The sequence below is a fragment of the Platichthys flesus genome, chromosome 13 (assembly GCF_949316205.1).
Source record: "Platichthys flesus chromosome 13, fPlaFle2.1, whole genome shotgun sequence".
In the NCBI taxonomy this organism is placed as follows: Eukaryota; Metazoa; Chordata; class Actinopteri; order Pleuronectiformes; family Pleuronectidae; genus Platichthys; species Platichthys flesus.
This window is the reverse complement of record NC_084957.1, coordinates 21374692-21400576: the sequence shown is the minus strand read 5'-3', so window position 1 is coordinate 21400576 and position 25885 is coordinate 21374692. Positions and strand designations below refer to the sequence as shown.

General features: G+C 39.2%; 1 protein-coding gene across 2 annotated transcripts in view; it reads left to right on the top strand.

Annotated features, from left to right (window-relative positions):
- man1a2 (mannosidase, alpha, class 1A, member 2) overlaps nucleotides 1–25885 on the top strand; it is a 116519-nt gene that overhangs the window by 77421 nt on the left and 13213 nt on the right. For both annotated transcript variants that reach the window (XM_062402536.1, XM_062402537.1), the window contains exons 7-10: nucleotides 14587–14681; nucleotides 15701–15824; nucleotides 15911–16004; nucleotides 24393–24508. In XM_062402536.1, the coding sequence (XP_062258520.1) occupies nucleotides 14587–14681; nucleotides 15701–15824; nucleotides 15911–16004; nucleotides 24393–24508 (429 nt within the window). The remainder of the gene's footprint in view (nucleotides 1–14586; nucleotides 14682–15700; nucleotides 15825–15910; nucleotides 16005–24392; nucleotides 24509–25885) is intronic.

Below are 25885 nucleotides of genomic sequence, written 5' to 3'. Positions count from 1 at the left end.
GGAGCTGGACTGAAGAATAGGAAATGGGAAAGTAGAAAATACATATTGAATTCTAGGCCAGGTCAAATAAAAGTCAAATTGGGTTATTCAAAATTGAAATGATGCTGCTCTCCTCCTTTATGTAGCAGGTGGGACATGGACCAAACTAAAAAGCTGAACATGCATGTCAAGTAATTTTCTTTTGTCAAAGGTAGTTTCTTTCATTTTAGGTAATCATCACACTGAGGTTTGTATAAGTGTTTGGTTTTAAAGGTCATGATTGACTCTCGGGCCTTAGTGTAGCTACCCATCCCTGTTGCTGTAGCCTAATATACTTTGCCAGTAGGTTTTACCCCAATGCAGAACAAGAACATTTTATAAAAAACTAACTATTATTGAGTTGGTTTTATCTCCATATGTCTATCGCACTTTATCTTTTGAGGGTAGCCAATGACCTTTTAAGCAGCAGGAGGTAGAGGAGAGCTCGAGGATGCTCTGCTCCTATACTTTGTACAGTGACTGATGATAATACAAAGTCATCAGTCATGTTGTAAGGTCTCAACCCTACTCTATAGAGTGCTTCACTGGCAAGTAAATGAACAAAAACTCTTGTGGTTTGCCCACGTCCATTCTGCCAGTACCTTCAACTCATTGTGTTTACAGTCCTTTATTAAGCTAAAGAGTCTTGTTCCTGCCTAGTTATCACAACAAATACAGTACATTGGTAAAACCCAGAAGAGGGTGAGCAGTGTCAATTAAGTGGATAATATAAGACTGTATATGTCACAACATTGTAAGAAACTGCAGTACAATAGTCTTCCTCTCTGTATTTATGCTGAATTTATGTCCCCTTGTTCTTTCAGACAGTGTTTCAATAATATAACACAGTTAAGACTGTCAAGCAAGCCATGTCATTTCCTACCAACAGTCAGAAGTGAAGATCAGTAGATTGTAATCTATTTGTAGCTCATACGGGAATACATCTAGTCCAGAATATGTTTAGCACAAAACAGCTTCAATATAGCCTAAGTGAAAAAAAATATGTCAGTGCAGGTTTTTACTAAAAGCATTGTGTTTTGATTAGTAATCAGATGTTTAGCTGTTGGCTCATATGTCCTCAAAAACAGCCTATACCAACTGTTCTGGAAGTCCTTTGTTTTCTGGTGAAGTTGCATTCTTTTGACTTTGTGGTACAACTAAGAACATAATGAGAAAACACATATATTTTTTTTAACAAAACCTTTTTATTACAAACTATGGATACAGATATTAAAACGATGTGGGCATTTACAGTCGAGGAGTTTTGGAGGAGCTGTGAAGGAATCAGGTTTATGTGCCTCGGAGTTTGACTTATACAATTTAATCTGTCTCTCCTGACTCCTCCAAAATTTAATTGTCTTTTCAGTTTGTCTCCGGTTTGAAAAAACAATTCAATGGTTTATGACTTTAAGATGGCTTTGTCTGCACGTCAAGTTCACTGCTGTTATTCATCCCTTGATTGTCTTTCTTTTTTTGCACTTAATGTGCTTCATTGTCCTCTTAGCCTCCATTATTATTTTATTTACTCCTTTTGAATTAATTTACTTAATGGCACTGTTCGCCACATCTTTTTTCAGTCTCTTACTTTACAAAAATCACTTTCTCATCCTTTTTCTTGTTACAGCCAAAGAGCAGCAGCAGTTAAGTGATCTTAGAAAACAAATATATACTCCAGGCAGCCATAGATATGTATGGATTTGTCACATTTGTAGGGATCAGACTCTTATTCTGTTGAATAAAGGGTTGTTGACGATGATTCCTCCTTCCATTAAACTAAAAATCGGAAACCCAAGACGACAAATATCAGACTGTTGTGGCTTTCTTTTCAGCGATGATGACATGTGTTTTCAATTTGGATTTCTCTGATTGTCTCACCCGCTTTGTCCCACACTTGATGTAGCCTAGTAATAGAGCTGCTGTTGGACATGACCTTTGGTTTACCTTCAGCTGTTCAGTTGAGTTGAAGCCTGAGACTAGCATCTGACACACACATGCACACACACACAACATGCAAATGGGGGGGAATTTGTTCTCTGCTTTTGTGCCACGCCATGCACAGAGCAGGTGTTAGGGGAGTAAGGTTTCTTGCTCAAGAGCACTTAGACAGTAGGGTGGGGTAGGCACTTAGACAGTGGGGAACAGATCCAGGTGTTGTCCGTCCAGGTATGTTTTAGTGTTGTCACTCCCTGGAGTCGAACCAGAGACCACCGTTGGATTCTCTGCCCATAGTCCAACTTTCTGCAACTAGTTCACCGCCTCTCCCCTCATAGAGAAGACGGTTAGTCATCGAAGCGCGATGAATCCTGGGATAGGTTGGCCCGAGAAGGATCCACCAGCCATCGCACCCTCGGAATGAAGTGGCCACTGAATTGAGACACAGCTTCTGGGTATGTGCAATTTGGTGACTGTTGAGAACTGGCCTATATGCGCTGTACTGAGTCCCCATCTTCTTCTTTGAGCATTAGTTCTTCATTGACATCTCTCAGAAAGAGGTGTATGAATACCAAATGGTGTGAAATAAGTATCTTATAGTCTATGGTTTACACCTATTATATGCGTAAGAAAGATAACAGAATCTCAGGTGTTTTCAGCCCCTTGTTGCATTAGACAAAAAATTATCCAGAGAGGATGAGAGCCACTGGGCCGATATGAGGAAGTAACAACAGATTATTCGCTGAAGGGAGAAGGTCAAGGAAGCAGGCCAAGCATTGTGATGTAGGATAATGAGGTGAGAGCGTCTGAAAGAAAAGCTGCAGACTCTGCAGGCATTGACGCTACAGAACAAAGCACTCTCTGGATGCATGGATGGAGAGAAGGAAGGAGGTAAAGAGATTGGAGAATGGAACAGCAAGTGAGGAGTAGGGTGGTCGTGAGAAAACAGCAATAAAAACGATGATAGGAAAAAAAAGAAGAAGAAGAGAACAGAGGGAAGGACTAAGAGAGAATGTATATGGCATACCAAACAAAACAGAGGCAAAGAAACAAAAATGAATATATAAAAACATGGCACCTAATTTGTCTGCCACAAAGCGAATCTGACCCCCTCATCATCTCACTGTCCTCCTGCCATCTCTTTCATGACCTCTTGTTTGGGGGTCTTGCAGGGTGTTGGAACGAGGTTTTTCGGTTGACAGATCACGTCTTAATTTATGTTCAATACTGGATGCAGCAGGGTTACAAATGCCAATAAATTATATGCTTAGTTTATTGGACAAGAACTTCTATTCCTTGGCTCGTCTCCCCAAACCATTCTCTCAGAGATAATTTGTACCTTTCCCAATTTTTTTCCTCAACCTTGCGTTGTGCAATATGGCACAAGAAGAAAGGATATTATTTTCTATAAACCAGTATGTGATATATTACGAAAGTGTTCTTCTGACCTCAATCTATGTGCTGTGTCATAAAAGAGGTCTAAAAAATAAGACAAAAGACAAAGTTAACTAAATATATGTTGTCCATAAAAATCTCCAACACAAACTTTACTGCTTTCTTCTCTTGTCCATTGATTAGTGACTGCAGACTGCAGTTTATCTGCTGGCTGTCTGTTTCATCTCACAGCATTGAAGAGGCGAAATCTCAGTTAACTGATGTTTATGTCAGTGAGAGAGCAGCGCATATTTTGGCCACCCTAAATAATACGATTGTTGCTTTCAAGCAACAATCGTCTTCTTTCCCTCGGGAACCACTCTTATCTTTTACAGATGTTGCTGTGATGACATGCTTGGTAGCTGGCTAATGCTCACATACACAAACACACACACACACACACAGAGAAAGTAAGGAAAAACCAAGGTGGCGTATCTTCAGCTGAAATCAAAATTTCATCGCAGCTTTGTGAACTCCGCTCTGCAAACAAATGACTTGTCATTCCACGGCAAATTGATTAATATGCACCACTTAAAATGTTATTATTTGATTTAAGCACATTGAAAAGTGCGAGCTCACATAAAGAGCGAGAGTTGGAAGGAGAAAAAGGTTGAAAGAGAGTCCAAATTAGAATCAGTCAGAGAGCTGTGAAGAAGAGAGAGAAATGGAAGAGGCCAGAAAAAGAGTGTGAGATATCTTTTGCAGAGGTGGCAAGCAGAAGGATGTGAAGAAATGGACCATGCACTGAATACAGGAAAGGAGAAGGGATGGAGACAAATGGGATAAATGCAATGAGGGAAAGAGAATGATGGAGTGTTAAATGAAGGTGTACAGTCCCCTTCTCCCTTTTATCCTTAAGAAAAATTCAGAAAACTCATCTGTATTAATGATACATCACAGAACAAATAGGTAACATTCAAGAAAGGATCATATAAATGACTAAAACAGGATACAGTAGGTGCGACTTGCATATAACAACCAGCCAGCACTGATATGTGGCCGGTGGTGTCACCAATCTCAGTGTCACTATCCATCTCATTTCAAGGGAGTTTGTGGGCCCCAAGCAAAAGGAATTTGCGGGGTCTGACGTCAAATCAGACTCCAACAAAAAACACTAATGCTTTTAGCAAAAACTACTCTTGTTATGGGTTGTGGTATCGAACGGTATCCATGAACAGTCTCCTGTTCATAGCCGATAATATAATTTAGGAAAGTTCTGAAAATATTATTGTTGCCGTGGATCAGACGTTCTCAATTTTTGGACACCAGTCGGCTTGATGGCTTTGTCTGCCTTGTTGCTAGGCCCCTGACTTTACCAGAAATATGTGCTGAATATCTGTCTTTCCCGCACTTCAAACAGAATAATCCTTTGGTTAGTGTTAAATTTGAAATTTAAAGTAATAATGTAATAAGATCTCAATAGGTTGCACCTCTCGGCCTGCATCACGTGTACGATTCTGGCCTTATGTTTAGCTGTTGCATTCTTGTTTTCAGAATCATCACAATACTAAAGGTGACAGCTGGCAGAATGACAGTGGGATGTCTGTAATCAAAGCTGTCACAGAGCTGATCTAATGATTCAATCTAGGTTTCCTCTGTCACTGTTCAAATCTTTCCCCCCTGCTTTTGATGCAGAGCCACTGGATGCTAAACAGTATGAGCGAATGATCAGCTGATCATGAAGAGGCATGACAAAGTATGGAAATGACACACAGTAACTCCACACACACACTGCTTACTTAATCCTGTCTCTCCTATGGGGCCTTGGGGTCCGTCTTACCATGTAGGCGCATTCAGCACATTTCACAGTCTACCACTTAATCCGTTTAGGAGATTCCATTACATGTCAACAGTGGCCCACTGCTTACACCCGTGTCTGTGTGTGTCTGCTTGTGTACAGTGTGTGTCTGCCTGGGTTCAGTCTGTGTGTGTTGTTTTTTTTACGTATGAGCAGATTCTTCATTGCAGTGGAAAATTATGATCTTTAAGTCCTTCAGGCAAATGATTAGTATTAATCGTACTTCATTTCACACAGCTTTTAGGGACTAAGTTAAATTTGAATAATCAGCATTACTGGTTCTAATTGAATGGAATAAATTTATATTATATTTTAGTTTGTTATTATACTTTTTTTTGGCAAAATAAATGAATAAGTACATTTCTAGCTGAGCAATACCAATGATGTCATTTTTTTTTTTTTATCTCAAACATGTTTTTGCGCATGAGACAGATGAACACGTTTAACTGCCATGGAAATGGACTAGTTATGATGCACAGAAATGCCGACTTGAATGACTACAAGCTTTCTTTACGGGAGAGATTTAAAAAATGGTTTGAGACATAAATATAAGTCAGATTATATTGGATATATTGCTATTTTTCTGTGCCCTTTTGCACCTGACAAGAGAGTTAGCACCACCAACTGCTCATCTCAATGATCCAAATCCCAACAGTAGTGGATAAAACATGCATACATTTGCATTTTATTTAACTTAAAAAGGGCTCAATTTCGTGTTGTAGAAGCTTCCGCACAAGGAACACTTTTAAAATGTAATAGAAAAGAGTTGATTGGTTTATCAGCAGAGGAAATACCCAAACACTGCTGTGAGGACTTCAGGATGTTTATGCAAAAATCTGCGTGAGTGTTGTTCTTTTTCTGCTTCCATAGTATCACCAACATTCAATTTTTTCAAGCAGAATAAAGTTTTCACAAATCTAGGATTGAATAAATGTGTTTTAAGTTTAATGTGGCTGGGTTTTTTATTTGTTCTTGCACACGGGAAGACTTTGTTGTGCGCATCTCTTTCAGCCCCAGTTCTGCTTTACAGCCATTTCAGATTCTCCTAGCTGCTCACAGCTTACAAATGATATCCTCATGTGTAATAACTGGATCATTGGCTGAGTTTGGGACATGTTTGAGTGGCGGATTATAGCTCTCCCTGTCCCTGCGATGTAACATTGATGTTCCATTTTCGCAAATGATTTCATCCAAAGCACTTTACAGGAGCAATCCTTGCATAGTTGGCCAGTCCCAGAAGAAATCAAACCTCCCACCCCCTGGCAGAGCTAACGTCTTTCTTCGCCATGAGGGCCACAAAACCAGCCTGCGTTCCCCTCTAACCCGCTCACCCTTTCCTTCTGTACTCTACATCAGCTGTCTGGGATTTTGTAACAGTCGTTACTAATCCTGAAAAAGGGAGAGAGAATGGACAAAAGAGTGATAAGGGGAAGAGAAATGGAATGGGAGGATACTGCTAATGGGGGAGTAGAGAGAAACAGTAAGTGGAAACAGGCAAAAGATAAATTGGAGTAGAAAGGATAGGGGAGTCTGATTGTATTGTAATTATATCTGGATTACACTGGATTATACTGAACATACTATCTGAATGATCTGATAAATCTATCTGATTATTCAGTTAACAGGCAGCAACAAGAACAGCTTCACCATAATTTGGATGCTGAAGTAATAAAAGTCAATACAAACATTTTAGGTATCCAGAGCAGTTCCCTAAGGCAGTGGTTCTGAAAGTGGGGGGCCCTGGGAGTCGCGGACACTCTCCAGGGGGGGTGCGATGTCACCGACAAAAAAAATAAAAAATAAAAAAAGACTGACCACCAGTCACTGGTTAGTGAAAGCTCCCTCAGTAGTGAAATGCTAGGGGCTGGAGTGACACAAACAAATACTGTTTCGTTCCTGATCCACCAATCAAAAGAGGAGTGTTATCATTTGAACGCGAGTTGCTCGTACGCTTCAGAGTATAAAAGTAACTGTAGGCATGGTCAGTGCTCACCCTGTAGAGTTTGTGACGAATGCTCTTGTTTCCTCTATAATTCAGATATTCATTGCTTTATAAACAGTCTTTAAGACTCACTCCTTCCTTAGTAATACCTTCATGCACTTGCATCAGGCCTATTCGTAGCCTAATCTAAGGAGTAATTTGCTCCACAGTCTTTTTTAGAAAGCTCATAGCCCCAAGAGCTAGCCTTCTAGCTAGTTAACTTCTTCCAACTGCAGCTAGCCCTTTTCTCCTTAACACCTACCTTTACATCTTCAATCATCCACCGTGTTGCAACAAATAAAACACCAGTACCGGCGGGGGGGCCCCAACTACCCCTAACCAGCTTTTGGGGGGCCCAGCTTGCAAAAGTTTGAGAACCCCTGCCCTAAGGGAGCGATCCTTTCACATTGTAATGGATCTGATCAAATAATAGAGATCAAATCTGATTATTTCATAACTGTATGAAACTGCACTGTACTCTGAGCTCCTTACATTTCACAACATTAGATGCTGAAATGTAATCTAATCTCTGAATGTGAACTAATGTTTGGGCACTGAGAGACTCCAAGTTCAGACTCCAAGATTTGAAAAGTACGGATCTACTAAACTCTGCTTTACTATAGCTGTTGAAAATATTATGCAAGCATCTTCTCAGTTTCAGCCGGTGCTGAGCGGCACTTTCACAGGTTATGATGACAAGTGTCAACAGCAACACATTATTTGAGATGCCGCTAATTAATGTTGTTTCTTTAAGTTGCTGATGGGCTTAACTGAGGAGGATTCACTCTGATTCAACCATTTATAAAACCAAAGATATATAACTTGAAAGTAGAATAAACATTAAACATTAGACATTTTTTGACGTAAATCGGAAAGTTAACTTGCACATATTTGCTGCAGTGTTATTTCTGGAAAATCTAAGTTTTCACACGTTTTCGAGCCTCCACGCTGATACTGACATATCTGATAGACAGTTTTTATCGGCTGACAGGTAAGCCGGGAGGGCTCTTTTATTTAAGCTCATTAACTTTCAGTATTTGGGTTAAAAAGCTCATAAAAAAAACTATACATCTGTGTTCTTTTAATAAAGAAAAAGCTATTTAATCAGCATTAAAGTCAAGTAAATATGTGTATCGGATTGGATATTGGCATGTACATCCAAAATAGCAACGTTCTCAGTTGGACGGACTTTGTGATGGTTAGAAGTCTCTATGCATGCTTGTATTAGTATGCGTGTTCATCCTTCAGTGATCAATATTGAAGTGTGCTGTAATGCATTTCAAAAGGCTCAACACTAAAGCTCTCAGCCCTAGTGGGAGGATGATGGAAACCAGTTTGGAAACACCAGACAGCAAACGGTCCACTCTCGTCTTCCCCAAGGATTTTTATCTGAAAGCTCACTATATTCTTAAATAGGTCTCCCTTCCACAGTAAATATAATGTCTACAGTACAGATGCACATGGGCCTTGTGGTTTGTTTTGCTGTAGTGATTTGAAGAAGTGTCAAGGTGGAGAAGGACACGAGTGTAACTTTTGTTTTGTTGACAATTTAAGCGTAGTACATTTCACAACTCAGTGGTTACTGGTTGAATAGGACAGATTGTCAGAGTGAAGGTTGAATAACTTGATTCAGTAGGAGGAACACGAAATGAGGATATGCTCCAGGAGGGACTCATTGCCAAAGCTCTCTCCCTTCGTGTTTGATGGAAATCCATGTATGATGTTGTCAATTTTATTGGGACATTTTTTATTATTTCTAATGAAAACTTATAGCTACAACCAGAATATGGGATTTAAAGCAGAACAGCATTGATTCTTGTGTGAATTTTTTAGGCCTTATACAAATATAAATAAACCCAAAGATCAGTCTCTCAATGTTTGTGTAACTTTCCAAGCAAAAGTTCCCAAATGTGAGAATTACTTTTCCTTGTTTTACATTTAAGTAAATATCATAGGGTTCTGATTATTTAGTTACTGAGTTAGTGCTCCAGGGAAATTGTGATGGTTAGTTTTAACAATAGAATATGCTGCATTAAATGAGACAATTAATCAGTAGTCCTATTAAATAGCACTCAATGATTATACGAATAAGTTTCATCTGTTTATATTGCATTATTCTTAACAAAGTTACAAAGGATCAAACAATAATTTAACAAAAAATCTACTCAGATCAATGTTTTTCTAAAAAGGGATTTAAAAGCAGGAACGGATGTCGATGTCTAAACTTTACGGCAAAGCTCTGCAAGCTCACTCAGCCCGCAAGGCTGTGATTGGTCTGCTAACTACATCCTTTCTGGAGCTGCATTTCCTGTTTCATGCCCGATAATACCGGCAGAAACAATGGAAGATTTAGAAGAACGAATATGGACCAAATAGAAGAGCGTTTGGCAGAAGAGATCCGAAAGTATGTCCACTTGTATCACCCGTCACTGACTGGCGTATTTGTCCGCCAGAAAAAGGCTACGAGGAGCCACAGTGGCTTTGTAAATAAACAATCAACAAAGAAGAAAGAAGGCGTCTCTAAGGTCGTCTTCGACAAAAAACATTACTCCCCCTAGTGTTCTGGCAGGGAACTGCTTTGTAAGACGCGCAACGGTTGGGGAAGCATGAATGACAACAAGTCCTGCGCCACAGCGGCTGAAAAGCCGCAGTTGCATAAGCATGCACCAGGCTTAGTTCTGAAAATGCTCTGTAGTAATTCAAACAAGACAAGGATAACCTAGAGTCACTTAGGAAGCAGACTCTTGAACCTCTTTCTCTCAGCATGTTTACTTTCTTTAACAACCAACAATATGAGCCTTGTTTCCTCACAAGGTCTGGCTCAATTTCCCTGAGAGCAGCCTGTTCTCTCATCCCTTCCTCCAGATGAAAGCGGCAGAGGAAGATGATGATCATAAACTGTAACGTTTTATCGGTGAAGGCGGCTGGCTGTCTCCTATGATGGGTCGTTCGGATCCTGTCCTTGCTTGATGACATCAGCAGTGGGATTGACAATAAAATGTGATGGCGTTGGTTAAGGGCCTCAGTGCAGCCGGCGGGCGGGCCGCAAATCAGAGGAGGGGTTTATGATGATTAAGCAGAAACACACACAGTTACACACACGTACAAACAAAGCCTGATCCACACCAGCTTAAAAGCAAGGCACATGTTCTTCCACCTGAGATGCTAATAAGCCCACCCTTCGAATGTGTAGATGTTGTTGTCATTGGTAATGATGTGTCAATATTTTCTGTTGCCTGTTTTCTTTCCCCTCTGAGGGATCTGTGAACTCTCGGCTTCATAAAGGTTGTCTGTGGTCATGGTTTCTGTACTAGCATTAGCTTGTCAGCTTACTTGAACGCAGCTGTTTTTGTGCTGAGTAATAACTTGCAAGAAGGAGAACATGTTTACTTCACGACCAGAGGAAACTCCATTATAAGAGCCATTTAAGGTGATGGGTTCTGTTTCATGTTTTAAGTTGGTTATTTTTAGTTAGTTTAGTTATGTAAATGCTACCGTTAATGTCCGGTTATGCTTCTGTTTCTGTTATTCTGATTTGGAGCACTATAGGGTACTGATCTGTCCTTGGGGTTTGAGAATGAATAACAGTGAAGCTTTTGTTTGATGATCTTTTTGATCTTTTAATATGAGGGAACAAGTGTGAAAATGAGTATTAGTTATTATTAAGTCTACCACAGTCTACATTCTTGCCTGGAGGGAAAGTGTGTCAAATGTACTTTATTTCAGCTCTAATAGACGTATTTCAAGAAAGTTTTATTCCAAAAATTCCTGGTAATACTGTTTTTGGACACTAGCCTTCAAATTTGTTTCCAGCCCATCAGAAAGCGTGTGTGTCAGTCCGTGTGTATGTGCTTGCATGTGTTTGCCTGCAGCCTTAGCTTGGCCTGTATCTGTCCTCAGGAAATATTTTGTGAAGTTTTCCATCATTGTGTCATCACCTCTTGGCATCAGGCTTCTTTCTATCACTCTCTTTCCCTTTGATCCCCTCTCATCCCTCTCTCTAACGTTTGCTCTCTTTCTATCGTATTCTTGCACTTTCTCATAATGTCTCAATACCCAGGGCTATCTCAACATCTGACAGCAACATCCTCTCGCTCTCCCTGTCTCAGTCTGTGTTTGTCTCTTGTTTAACGCCACAGCTTGACCTCCAAGTCTTCTGTAAGATGTCCCACTGGCTGTTTAAGAATTCTGCAAACAGCAGCATGTGTTATTGCTCCCTCTAAGTCTGTGAGACAGCAAGAATTTTCCATAGATCTGGTCTCTCTATAAAACTACTCAGCCCTGACAGATTGTGTTGATGAATCAGCCTGTGCCTGCCTCACATTGAAGTGCTGTTCTCTGTGGGTCTGCTCCACCTGAATGTCGGCTTCCTCTTTGAATATTTATTCCACAACTGTCTTAGGTAAAATTGTTAAAGTGGAAAGTTTTTCCAGGACTTTTCCAACAAAGTGGAACACAATTTCACAGCAGTTAAAAAGGTTTTAAATTGGTAGCACCTTTTGATTCACAATTGTTTGCATGCTTGTGTTGAAGGATGTGGTGTTTTGTTATTAAAACCAACACAGTGTGTTTTTATTTTTAGCTTCAAATAAAGGTCATTGTCCACAAGCTCATATAAGAACATAGATAGTATAGTAGTATAATAGCATTTATTTCACTTCCAGAACGCGTGTATGTAGCTATAGTCTATCATACAGGGACATTTGCAACATATATTATGGCAAATGTCACACAATTACACAACTAGAGTTGTAGACAGCAGCTAGCTATAAGAAAAAGCCACCTTGGAGTTCTCAGTATGATCCCCATGGCAGAGCCACTAAGTAAACCAAAGAAGAGGAATCAAAGAATAGGTAAATAGAAAGTGACCCCCAGTGTCTCCATAGTAAAGGCTTTATCTAGTGCTGTCAGTTTAACGCGTTATTAACGGCGTTAACGCAAACCATTTTTAACGCCGTCAATTTTTTTATCGCAAGATTAACGCAGAGCTGCCAACTCTCACGCTTTCGCCGTGTGACACACGCTTTTGCATGTTTGTGATTGACTAAGTCACAATAATTGTTTTAAACATCATCGTATCAGGCCCTCATGAAGTACAAGGAGCGTGTGTGTGTGTGTGTGTGTGTGTGTGTGTGTGTGTGTGTGTGTGTGTGTGTGTGTGTGTGTGTGTGTGTGTGTGTGTGTGTGTGTGTGTGTGTGTGTGTGTGTGTGTGTGTGTGTGTGTGTGTGTGTGTGTGTGTGTGTGTGTGTGTGTGTGTGTGTGTGTGTGTGTGTGGTTCCAGATAGCGCACTATAGCCCCACCCCGCGCACTCGCTCAGGGACACTGAGTGAGATCAGAGCTCGTTCACGTGGCGCAGCCTCTCAGTGACTCACTGCTTCTTAACTATGAAAACAGTGAAAACACAGAGTTTCTCTGGTCTCAGCTGATCAGCGCCTCAGCTTCTCGATCAGAGCAGAAGCTGCAGTTGGTTTCTATCGAGCTTCAGTATCTGTGTTCGCCTCCAGTCTGACCTGCTCTCGCTTTTGTTATTTTGTCGCTTGTCTGTTTGAGAGGCCTGACTGCTAAGTTCACAGCAAACTTGAAAAAAAGAAAATATTAAGCCATGGTTTAACTGCACTATAGGCTGAGTCCTTGTTTACCTGAAATGTGCACTTTATCATTTTTATTTTGTACCGCCCTGTTTGGCAATGTTGTTTTTCAATAAAATAAAACATTTGCATAAAGCAAGACAATCCACTTTCCATGTTGATAGAGCATTAAAAAAAAAATTAATGAAGGGACATTAAGAATAGATACAAATTTGCGATTAATTTTGACATAAATGCGATTAATCGCGATTAAATATTTTAAGCGTTTGACAGCACTAGTTTTATCTCATGGTGACTTTTTTTATGAAGCAGATTGTGTCTGGTGTAAGCATCGGTTTTATATCTAAAAATGTTCTACTTCTTGAATGTTGGAGCAAACACAATGGAGCACTCAGTCTTGTGTCACTGTAACAATGTGGTAAAGTGTCGCAGCTCGTCCACCGAGGTTTTGGTGTCTGTGCCTCAGCTCTGTAAGATGTGAAACTTCTCTTTGACAGTTGTGTTGACTGGGATTAAGACTTTCTTGAGCACAATAGTTCATTAATGTCATGTTTTCAACAGGCAAAACCTAGAATTCATCTCTCAGCTGATGAGTTACTGCTGTGTTGGTCAGTTGACTTCCATAATGGTTTGCAGTTCATGCTTACAATATTTTGGTATATGTATATAGATAAAATCTAATGATTGCCATGTGAAATGAGGTGTTTATTATTTTAGGTAACTCTTGAAGGGCCACTAATATGAAAATTTGTCTCAACCCTCTAAAAATAGACCTCCCGTGAAATAAACATGCTTCTATATTTAGAAATATATTGGATCAATATTCTGTTTATATAGCAAACGTTTGTGAACAACATGCTATATTTATGCATTTATTTAATTCACAATTTCAATATTGTCATTTTTCCTTATTGTTTATTGAATTACACCAATGTATTCCATTCAATCTTTTCAATTTGTGTAGATTGTATGAAAATACTGAGAAAATTAAAAAAGATAATACATAAATTACAGCAATTACTAACAATGGGTGCATTAAAATATTACTTTCTTGGTAAAAGCTGATTTATGGAAGTCTAGATTTAAACTTGTATTAGGAAAAAGTTAACTTGTTTATTTGTGTATTTGCTGGTTGCTTAGAATTACATTGTGATTTTTTTTCTTCTTTGCAGTATTACATCGTTCATCCGACTGTTGTTATTAGCTCTCTGCACAGCCACATATCCAGTTAGTGCAGCGGCATCATAACCTTAGTGTCTTTTCATCTTTTTGATTGGCAGACTGAGAAAAGAAGAAGGGCTGCAGCAGAATTTCTCTGTCCTTCATGTGTCAGACGAGTGCAAGAACCTGTGTAATCTCAAAACGAACACATCCTCCCCTCCACATCACTCTGTATAAATTAGACGCCAGTCATGATAATAGAAATCCAACTCTGACTGTGTACTTTTTTCTCAGGCGCTGCTCATTTGATGCAGTTTGACCTCCGGGCTTTTCTCGTAGACATCTTTGGGGTATTCTGCAATATTCACATTACTGCAGCGCAGTTTGAAGGAAGGTTTTTGCATATATTAGCCTGCCAGTCTCCCCCATTAATCTGTTCAGCTCTGACACTGTGCAGCCATCATTTAGCAATCGTCTGTCTCCTGTCATCTCACTCTGCCTCATTTGCCTTCGTCCTGCTATTTGTTTTGGTTGTTGGCAGTTGATTTATGCTTGTACTTGTCAGCAGTTTGAGGAGAATATTAAGCAGGCAAAGGGATGGACAGCTCAATATTCCAATATTTTTTTTAAATTAAGGAGTGTTAGACTAACCCTTCTTTTCTCTGTTACCAGGTTTTCAAGCTTAAGGCGGTCCAGTTAGCCGAGAAGCTGCTCCCTGCCTTTAACACTCCCACAGGAATCCCCTGGGCCATGGTCAACCTGAAGAGGTCAGTGACGCTGCAACTGAAAAACCATCAGCCCTACATTTGAGCTTTTTTCTATTCCCTTTGTCAATCTCTACTGATGACCTATATTTGTGTTTTATTTCATTGTACTTTGGAAGACACTGAGAATGTGTGTGTGTGGGTGTGTGTTTGTTGTCTACGTCCGTCCATCCCCCACTTTACATAATCAGTGACAGAAACAAGGAAATTAAATAAAATTGCTTTATTAATCTGCAGGCTACTTTGTTGCTAAGCACCCGGGCTCAGTGTTTGCATGTGTTGGATGAACATCCTGTTATTTTCATTGGTCTGTTGTTAGCGATATGGGTAGTACAAGAGAAGACCTTGTTGTCTCAATGTAGTTATAATTCGTTAGACAGCTGACACTCAATGTTTTCCCTTAATCTCCCATCACACACCATATACATTTTCTCATATGCCTTTGGGAATAATTGTAGACATATTATTAAATTCTTAAGACAAAACAGACAAGGGACACATCTTTATTTTTTCTGCTTGATAAGACATACAAAATGCTGCTTACACACACACACATAAGTCACAACCTATTAATGTTTCCTGCACTCAAAATGTAAGCAGTTCCAGATGCCTCCTGTGTTACATATGGTTGTGTGTTATTGTAATTTAACCAACACAAACTCTTGTTCCGCCTCAAACCTGTTGTACAAACTGAGATTGATCCAATTCTAGCTCTGCTGAGTTTTTAACTTGACTGAAAATCTTCTTACTACTGTTTATTTATTTGTTTATGAGGGTGAAGTGCACAGACTTGTAAATCCTGTCATCCAAGGATTACAATTTATGATAATTTTGTTCTCTGAGCAAAGGTTAAAACTCACATTGTAAATACAGTAAAACAGATTTTATCTGGACCAATCTTCCCTCTCTCTTTCTGTCTTTTTTCACATTTTTATTTCAACAATCTTTCACATTCCTCAACCCACTTTTTTCTTCACTCTCTGTCTTCACCATCTTTTCCCCTCTCTCAACTACATCTCCAGTGGTGTTGGTCGTAACTGGGGTTGGGCGTCAGCAGGAAGCAGCATCCTGGCTGAGTTTGGGACTCTTCATATGGAGTTTGTTCATCTCACGTATCTGACAGGGAACCCTGCCTACTACCAGAAGGTGATACTTTGTAATTACATTTACGAAAGACAATCTTTTGTTGTTTTGATTAAGATTAAAACTTTTGTGTCTGGTGATGATCACAGGTGATGCACATTCGGAAGCTGCTGGCCAAAATGGATCGACCCAACGGGCTCTACCCCAACTACCTGAACCCCCGTACGGGCCGCTGGGGTCAACGTGAGTAAACTTTTCTGTATAGACTCAAAGAAACGTAGACAGCAGGGTTGCATTGGGACATTTCAGCCTCTGTGGAACTTAATCACTACTTAATGCTGTAGTGCTACTCTGCTGCATCTAATGCCTTAAACTGTACATGTTTATTTGAGCTGTTGCTTATAAATACAAATATATTCAAGATGATGTGGAGATGCAATTACGTTTTCAACTTGTAGTTCAGAATACACTTGAATCCCTGTATCACTGATTTACGAGCAGAAAAGTTAAAAAAAAGTAGTTTTTCAAATTATCAAAGTACTTGATCAATGATCAAATGATGTTAGTACTCACAAGTGCTATGAAGAGAAACGGGATGAATTAACTCTAAGGGGAGAAAAGAAAAGAAGTGCCGTCCAATGGTTCTACTTAATTGAGAACAAATTTACTCAAGTGGAAAAAGATGGAAGGCGGTGGGAACACGGTATTCCCAGTATATTGATTACATCTTGGCCATCTGTCCAGGGAAATTACCATCTCACTTAGATAATCTACATATGTACTGACATGCTGTACCTACTCTGAAACCTGTTGTTAATGCTTAAAGTAATTTTCGACAAACCGTATAATTCAAACTAGCGAGACGTCAAATGTGTTGTCGGCTTACATGCAATAATTACGTTTTTCACCCAGCGTGATTAAAGCAAACTAAAAGTGTAATTTTGGTCACTTTGAGAAAATACATGAAAAGAGAAGCAGAAAATATTTAGATCGGAATTATGGGAATGATTCGAATTATCATTCATGCATATTAAATATTTCTTTGTTAATTTTCAAAATTTCAGCCGGAATAGTTTCAGACCTTATAGGCATTTACTCAAATTCAAACCTATAGTTGATGCTGGATGACAGATGAGGGTCAAGTTATATAAACCAATAAATTATCTTTCTGTTCTCAGGCACGTGTTTTTTTTCCTTGATGCTGAATGCTGTAATATTTGCTCGTCCATCAGATATGACTATATGCTTGGGGGGAGGGAGGGGGGGGGTTGCTCTGTTTAGTTAAGAGAAGGAAATGAAAAGATGAAATCTGTTTAAAGTTGCTTTGTGGTATTTTTAGTTGTCCAGTGAAGTGAATTGCAGTAGTACCAAAGTTAGTCTGTCCGATTTCGAAACATTCAAGTAAATGGGAATAAGACAAAATACAAACATAGACTCTGCAAAGAGAAGTTAATGAAACAGTCAAAACAAATGGAGAGCGCTCATGGAAGGATGGAGAAATGGAGAGGCTCATTAATGGACGGACAGGTGGTTGACAGTTTGACTGATGTACTTGTAAGTGCACAAACTTTGGGCCAAAGGCAGGAAAAAACAAATGGATGGAAGATGGAGGGAGGGCAGATTGATTGATGGATGGGATGAGTCCATTAACAGATGAATAGCTAGCTGGCCAGCTGCCTGGTGTGGCAGGTGGTGACTGATATTTTATGTATGGGTGTGAATGTGTGTCAGAGTCTTTATTTTATTAGAAAAATATACTTTTTCTACAAACGTATTTTTTTTTCCTGCTTTAATTTGTCAAAGCCATCCCCTACGTATCTATTAATCTATTTGCATGTTTATTGTGGTCGTATGCGATGACACACTAATGAGGTGCCTTCCAACCTTGTTGCCCGAACAAGCTTTTGATTACAACACGTGTTCAATTAGAGTTCATTGCTAATCCTTGACAAACCTCAGCCCTAATGAAGCAAACAATCTTAATGAAATCATATTTCGCTCTTGTATGTAACTTTGCTGGAAGGACCATAGAAAAAAAGGGTTTTGTCCACATTTTTCCATTTTCTAAAAAAGGAGATCTTATCCTCATTACAACACTGTCAAATTTTTCAAACCTCTAGATGGCAGCAGGAGATTGGAACTTAATTTGTGGTACTACTACTACATTCAATCCTCTTTTGTTTTCTTTTTTTTAATGCCATTTAGCAATGATTAAAAGTTTTAATGGTGTTTTAAGTTTTGCGAGGACCCAACATCAGTTGTCATAGCTCTCCGGAAGTAGAAGTTAGTAAGACGTTACTTTTATTCTATTTTATCTTTGGCCTCAAGTTATGTAATAAAAATGTGGGTCTAGTGAGTCCAACTGTGATGATGCCAAATTATCAAATGGTCCGGGTGCCCCCTCAAACCTTTGGAGAGACGGTGGTCTAGTGGCAGAAACTTGGACTATGGGCAGAGAAGGTCTCTGGTTCGACTCCACGGAGAGATAACAAAAAGACGAACCTGGATTGATCTGTACAAAAATCCAAGAGTCTCCCTACCCTGTCTAGTGCCCCTGAGCAAGGCACCTTACTCCCCCAACATCTGCTCCCCGAGCGCCGTACATGGTCGCTCACTGCTCTGTGTGTCCTGCACCAGATATCTGTGCATGGTTTTGGGACTAATAAATGCATCTTAATCTTAGTCAAGTGTTCATTTTACAAATTAAATCACAAGACAGTGCTCAAATCACAGCTAAAAAAGTATATGAAATACACATTTTTCTTTGGTAATAACTCGTATAAGCAGTCAAGTTCAAATACCAAGGATATGAAGACTGATGTGTACTTTGATTTCAGATTGACTTGAATATTGATATTTGGGAATCTGTCCCTGGTTAAATGTTCAAAGTTAGAACTAGGTTGGCATCCAATAGAGAGCATATCTTCTCTAAGAGTTCCCCTTTGAATTCAGTCCAGCCGCACCACATCAAAGATCCATGAATTTTTTTCTGGGAAACTGCTAAAAATGCTGCTTCAACACATTTTGTCATCAACAATATTATACGACAAAGATCCTCTTTTAGATGCTCACCCTGCCGAAATGTTACCATCATTTTATTCACACATTCAGGAAGACAGACACTCCTCTGATATAAATACAGAGTGTGGGTGAATAATGGGTTGTTGTCAGAACGTGCTTATTTTTGAACACCTGTAACTGCTGCAGCGTCAAGCAGGGACACGCACCACCATTTGAATTCATTACAGATCCCTTTGGACTCACCTCTCTATACTGGCGAGCGAGAGGCAGTCAGGATGTCTCACTCTAGATTTACGTGCACTGTTGTCTGGGCACACAATTAACACAAGCCACCAGCTAAGATCTGTCTGTGGCTGCAGGATTTCATGTTCTATGAGCTGCTGTGGCAAGAAAAATATTTGAATACCTGACCCCTCTACCTGCATGCACACAGTCAAACTAAACAGTCAATGCTGCTCAGTTCATCTGTGGTGCCTCCTCAAGGTGAGCCTGCAGATTTGTTATCAGTGAAGAGTAAGGCAGCTGCATGGTACAAACATGACAAACAGCCTTATATGTGTCCGTTCTTTTGGTGTCTTTGGTGCAGAATTCAAAAGATGTCCACACTCCGCTTCTCTGATTCCTCAATGTCCTGATTGTCCGCTCATGGCGGCTATGATTGCTACCGTCCTTCATTTTTGTAGCAAAACAACATAACAAAACTGGCTTACCTAACTGATAGGTCAATAGGTTAAGCAATTGTACAGGCTGATTGTGAGCGCCCTCTGCAATCTGCTGCGCTTCTAGTTTTTATAGTTTGAATTCGAACAGGTCATAATTGTTGTAATAAAATCTTTTCCCCCCACTTTGAATGAAAGTTAGAGTAAAAAAATTCCTAGGTTATAAGGTATATCCGTGGGTGTATGTGTGAGTCGTGCATGCACTTTTTTTATGAACTTTTGATTTGTGAGAAGCTGTAACTGTTGAGGACTATATGTGAACATGTATCTGTGTTGGAGACAATGTGTGAAATGTTTGAAAGGGTTGCAGCATGTGTCGACACATGTATCACCCTGTGTGTTCCTTGCTGCGGTGTGTAGGTGTAAAGACAGTAGTTAGGCCAGACTAATGAGGAACGAGGCTGAGCTCCTCCGTCTTAATGAGATCCGGCTGTGACTGAGAGTGTTATTAACACACACTCCCCTGTCTTCCTATAATACTCTGCTTCCCCCCCACACACACATAAATGCACCTTCCCCTCTCTCTTTCAAATGTACCCACCGGCACTCAACTTCGCTCACAAATGCAGATACTCTGAATACCTTCCTTCATCACTAGAGTTCCATATATTAAAATCTCTGAAAGAGTAAAAATAAAACTGTTCATATTGTGTTTTACAGAAATCCACATATTTTATATATAATCTGGTTGAAGTCTGAAAAAATAATTTCCTCTCCCTTGTCTCCAAACAGCAGCCATTTAAGCACAAACATACATAAATTTGGACGCGATCCCAGCGTTCCAGCCACACCAGGGGCTGTCTGGAAGTCCTGTTGTGTGAGCACGTCAAGCACCATCTGTGCCTCCTGTCAAATATCTTCCACTGAGTCAAAATGCCGACACTTCACCTTGAATTTCACTTTGGGTAAAACTAAGAAACCTGCCAGTTTTCGAGTCTATAAGTTTGAGCATCATGTATTACAATGGAAAGCAAAATTCCCATCATGTTTTAGTTCAGTTCATTTTGGGATGAATGTAAGTGACTTACAAGAGGGTCTGACCCTGGAGACAAATTCACCACTGTTGACCAGCACACTAATGGTTTCACACACGACCAGATGTCCCTTCATGGGTCTTGAAGACGAAGGGATCTTTCACTGGAAAGACATCGTTGTTTGGTCTCTGGGTCGTAGCCGTAGACCCTATTTCATTGTCCTGATTAGACTGTGACTAAGGATGGATGACAAATTTCCACTATCCAAAAATAAGAAACAAAAATAACACATTTGGAGGCAGAGTCTATACAACCCTATCAGGGAATAGGGCCATGCTCGACCAACATGACGTCTCACCCCATTTATATACTTGAACATACATCGTGTGATAAGAACTACTTTATATTATGGAAATCATATTCATGGCATGTATTTTGACTTATTAGTTCTGTCGAATATGGTGACCTTTGTTCATGACCTCTGCTACAGCCAGCCACTATTCAAGTCTTTCATCATTGCATACGTCTATGGTGGATGTGGTTAATTCGAGTGTCTTGCAGCTGCATGGGTTTGTGTGCAATGTTGGAAGTTTTTGATCGCTTCTTGTTCAGTTAAAAAAAAAAACGTCGGGCTTAGTTTGCCGTAATAAATGTGAAAATGTTTGACTCTGTATGCCTTTCTGTAGCCTGATGATCCAAATTTAAATGTTTTTCAGTTTTTTAGGATAAATAAATACCCTATATTGCTAACTCTTAAGTATTTTGTATGTTGATCATTGATCACTGATTTGTGGCAGCTTTTCTGTTGATTTTTTTCTGGCTCTGGCACAGGAAAATTGTCTTTATTCCTAATCCTATCTACAAAGCTTTCATTGGCTCAGTTGTTTTTCCAGCTGGGTAAACAGCTGGCAGTGAACCCAACAACAGATTTCTGATTTACTGAAAACAGGAAATCAAGCGATTTTTGCATTATTTACTTTTTTTACATTTTTAATTAATTTCTTTACCATCCAGTAAGTTTAATCAGTCATTAATTATGGTAGATTATATTTTATTCTTGGACATATTGGCTGTTAATTATTATATATTTTTTTCAAAAGTAAAGCTCATGTCCAACCCTGTATAGTTACTAAATAATTATTTGTCATGTGTCCAAATGACGGGTTTGATGCATGATTAGGAAAGTAGAGCCTTAGTAATATTTTTGTTATTCAATAATTTGAATACTGTGTAGAAATAAAGAAACTGTCTCAATTACATTTGGATATTTTTCTTTTACCTCAGCAGCTTGTGCCCTTGGCTCAAAATGTTTGTGTGTTTGAACCTTTGTGATGACGTCTCTCTCCATGAGTCTGTGTCTGAGGTTTAGTTTGTGTTAGAAGCTTGCCTTTGATTGACAGGTTCTCCCTCTATGACCATGATCTTTTCATTGGCAGGAAAAAGTGGAGGGGAAAGTGTGAGTGTGTGTGTGGGTGGATGCTTATTTTAAATATTGTGAGAAGTGATCGGAAAAACAAAGATGTATATGCATAAAGGTAAAATCATCATACGGGTCATTTAACAAATAACTAATTAATATTTGAATCTGCATCGTCTGGTAATTTTCCTCTTTACATTCAAACCCTCTGTGAGCTGTGGGCGGTGTTCCATCTTTCAACTTTTCTTTTGCTGTGTACTACTATTACTGATTTGTGTCTTGCGTTTCCTTGGCCACATCCGGGTTTTGTATTTTAATCAAGTAGTTTTGCTTCATTGGTGTATTTTCACCTATTTTAGTGCAACATTTTATAGTTAAGTCAGAGGAGACATAAGTAAGAAAATATGAGATCTCAGGGTCCAGTCTTGGAACCAGATAATGGTTATTACCAAGTGTGGTTAGTTATGGCAGATCAATAAGGCACATTGACAGTGAGGATGTTTGTCTCAGCCGTCACTTATCTCTCTGCCCAAACTATTTAGTAAATGGGAATTTGAGTGTATACACTGTTTAATGTGTGCAAACAACAATAATGTCCTAACATTAAGATCATAATAATTAAAACATACTCATTAAATCACACTACAATAACATACTTCATTAATAACAACTTAAGAGATGAGCTTTGGAAAGGAACATACAACAGTCTCAGTATCAATATGAAAATTTGCTAAAATTTTGTATTATTATAAGTGTGGTATTTACACAAAGTACCTTACCTGAGCTTTTTATTTTTCACTTGGCCCGAAACATGAACTGATACAATTATCGTGGTTTAAGTTAAATATGATAATTCAACATGAATTAGAATGACTGGTAAACAGAGATTACAAATAAATAGCTGTTCAGAGAATGTTCACCAGGACGAACGCCACAAACAAGGTCTCTTTTCCAGCCAAGGGAACAAAGGTGAAATGCTGCTGTAGTCGACCTACAAAAGAGGTTTTTCTCTTTTTATCATGTAGCATGAAAGAGGACCAGAAAAGAACTGGTGACTTTCCAGAGGCTGGCCGAGCAGAACGACATGGTGGTCTGGATGTTTCCCACTCAGGATAGAATAGTTTGAGTGCCATGTCGAAAACAGGGGAATTGTTGAAACATCAGTATTTATGCTAGGTTGTTGAAAACATTTATTTTATACATATGCATCATGAACTGCCGAATAAAACCCACAACACCCCAGAAGAAATCTGGGTCCTTGTGAGGGTTCAGTGCTGAACAAACACCTGCTAATAATTCACGTGAAAATAACAGCACTAAATACCAGTATGCCCTTTAAGTCCTAAAAATATTGAATCAGCAACCACACAGGTTTGATACTGGCATCCGTATTGTACCTGTAGTTGGCTCTACCTATTCACACAACCCTAGAATAACACTAAAAATGATCTCAGATCATATCTTCATATTTAAATTTCTGATTAGCATATTCCTTAATTTTAAAAGTTCCCTGATGAATATTAGAGATTAAACACAGGTTTCGCTTCTATGTCTTTTTAATTGACGTACAGTTCAGCTGGTTCTGGCAGTTGAAGCTGTGACCCTCAGTCAGTTCCACACTTCTCACAGGAGATCGTACTGACTCACCAAGGTTACATAGAACAGACGTTCAGGGTGAGGAGTGGGAATGAGAGAGGAGACATTCTCATCAAAGTCACTTTAATCAAGCTGATAACTTAAGTTAATATGTTGCATAATTTTGCTTGAATTGTCTCTATTACTGGATATAATGATAAGAACATTTACAGTTAGATATCCCTTAAAATATAGTACTTGTGTGTTTATATCTACACAGAAAACAACAAAAACTAGTGATTCTAGTTTGACCAAACCCATTTTACAGAAAACAGTTCAACAATATTTTTCTAACCTTTATATCTGTACTGTCATAATGAGATGATGATTCTGAGCTGTATTAATTTCTTATCCGTTGCTCAAACAAGGTCTGTGAAATTGCCCCTTAAATGAACCAAAGTGCCATTAAATAATGAGATGAAGTGGACTCAGAAAAACCCTCTGGAGAAAATAATTTGTTTCGTTAGTGACTGCTGGCTAATGTCCCATCTTCACTATGTGGTGTCCTGCAAATTAGACAGACATGAAAGCTGTGCAAACTTCCGAGGGGACGACTGGGGACAATTAAATGTGAGCTTATCAGGGAAAGGGTAAACAAAACAGGAAATGAAAGGAAACACACTGCCAATACATTGTGGGTGTCGAGAAGAAATAACACCCGGGGCTAGGATAGATGCTTTTCATGCCATATGTTGTTCTCTGCCAAGGACTTTGAGGCACAGTCGAAAAATGAATAATTCACTTTGACTCTCATTTGCCTGCTTCTCGCTGTTTCCCCTTTTTCCTGCTTTGTCTCTCCCCCTTTGTTTCCTTTAACACTGCTGTTTTTAACTTGTCCCCCCCCCCACCCCCTGTCTCTGTGCAGATCACACCTCAGTTGGAGGACTTGGGGACAGTTTTTACGAATACCTGCTGAAGGCATGGCTCATGTCAGACAAGACGGATACAGAGGCCCGGAAGACGTATGATGACGCCATTGAGGTACAATCTAAACCAAGGATTTGACCATTTTCCATGTAACACACAGTCAATACTGTGATGAAAACAAACGAAAACTCATCACTCTTCAGTAAGCTGATGTCATTTATCATTGAGGTGTGTTAACAAACTTTGAGATAAACCATCACGTTAAAGACCATCTCAGAAATTTCACTCCTGGCAAAAGACACATACAGAAAGGATATAAGCATTCTTCTGGAGTCAATGAAACATTTACTTTTTAACAGTATTTTACTCAGGTAATTTTGCTGTTACTGCAATAATCTTGTCAGTAAGGCTGCATTTTAAAATGTGAAAAAGTGCAAACCTTGTCACAATAGGAAGTAGTTAAGATGCAATCTTTGTGTTTAACACTTGAGTCTTCGAGTCAATCAAATTTGGCTTATTTCTGGGTTTTTAAGTCAAATAATTGATTAAAAATGATTATTGTCCTCTAAATAGCAGTTTTTTTGTTGATTAATTAGTTTATTTAGGCTTATAAGGGTTTGTAGACTGGTTGAAAAATAGAGCACCTCCACCAAAACTCCACCATACTAATTCAATATTCTCATTCATATCAGTCCCCTGAATATGTCTGATTGTTTTGATCAAGATCCTTAAATTATTCCCTGTATGTGTGTTAAAAAAGTGGGGGAAAAAGTATCTTGCAATGTTAAAGAAAGTGAAAAAGAAGATTCTTGTATCAGCCTTCAAATGTAATGGGGTCTTCCTTGGTCCATACCCCACTCTTCCACCAAGTTTAAACGATCACTTTGTTTTTTCCGAACCCTACCTGCAGAAATACAAACGGCAATGAAAAAACATCTCTTTGGTGGAAGTAATAACGACATCAATCTAGGCAATGAACTCCGATCTGTAATCCCGGTCCCACTGTACACCTATAGAATAGAACAGTAACGGCTCCAATAGTAATTTTCACCATCATTTTATGTATTTTTCCCAATACTCGTGTGTACAAATAAGGGATGTCCTTTAAGCTTTTTCAAAGAAAGTATGAGTAGAATTGTCAGGAAACAGATGTGATTGCTCTGTAGCTGATGCAGAAATCTGTCAGTCAGAGTGAGCAGAGCAGAGGCTGCAGAGGGAGCGATGTGAAGCGATTTTAAATCCTTCTCTCATCGCTTTCTTCCGTCGTTTTCTGTTCCCATCCCACGCATACATACACTCAATATAAACGCCCAAATCACACAACTTCACCACGGTAATACATTCACATGCACAAACACTTAAAATTCCATTTATACCCTCTGTCTGCGTTCCCGCTATAATAAATAAATACTGCGTCATTAACCCTTCTGTGAACTTATCTCTTCAAATGTCCACATTCTTACTCAAACACATAAATTCTATCTGTCGCTG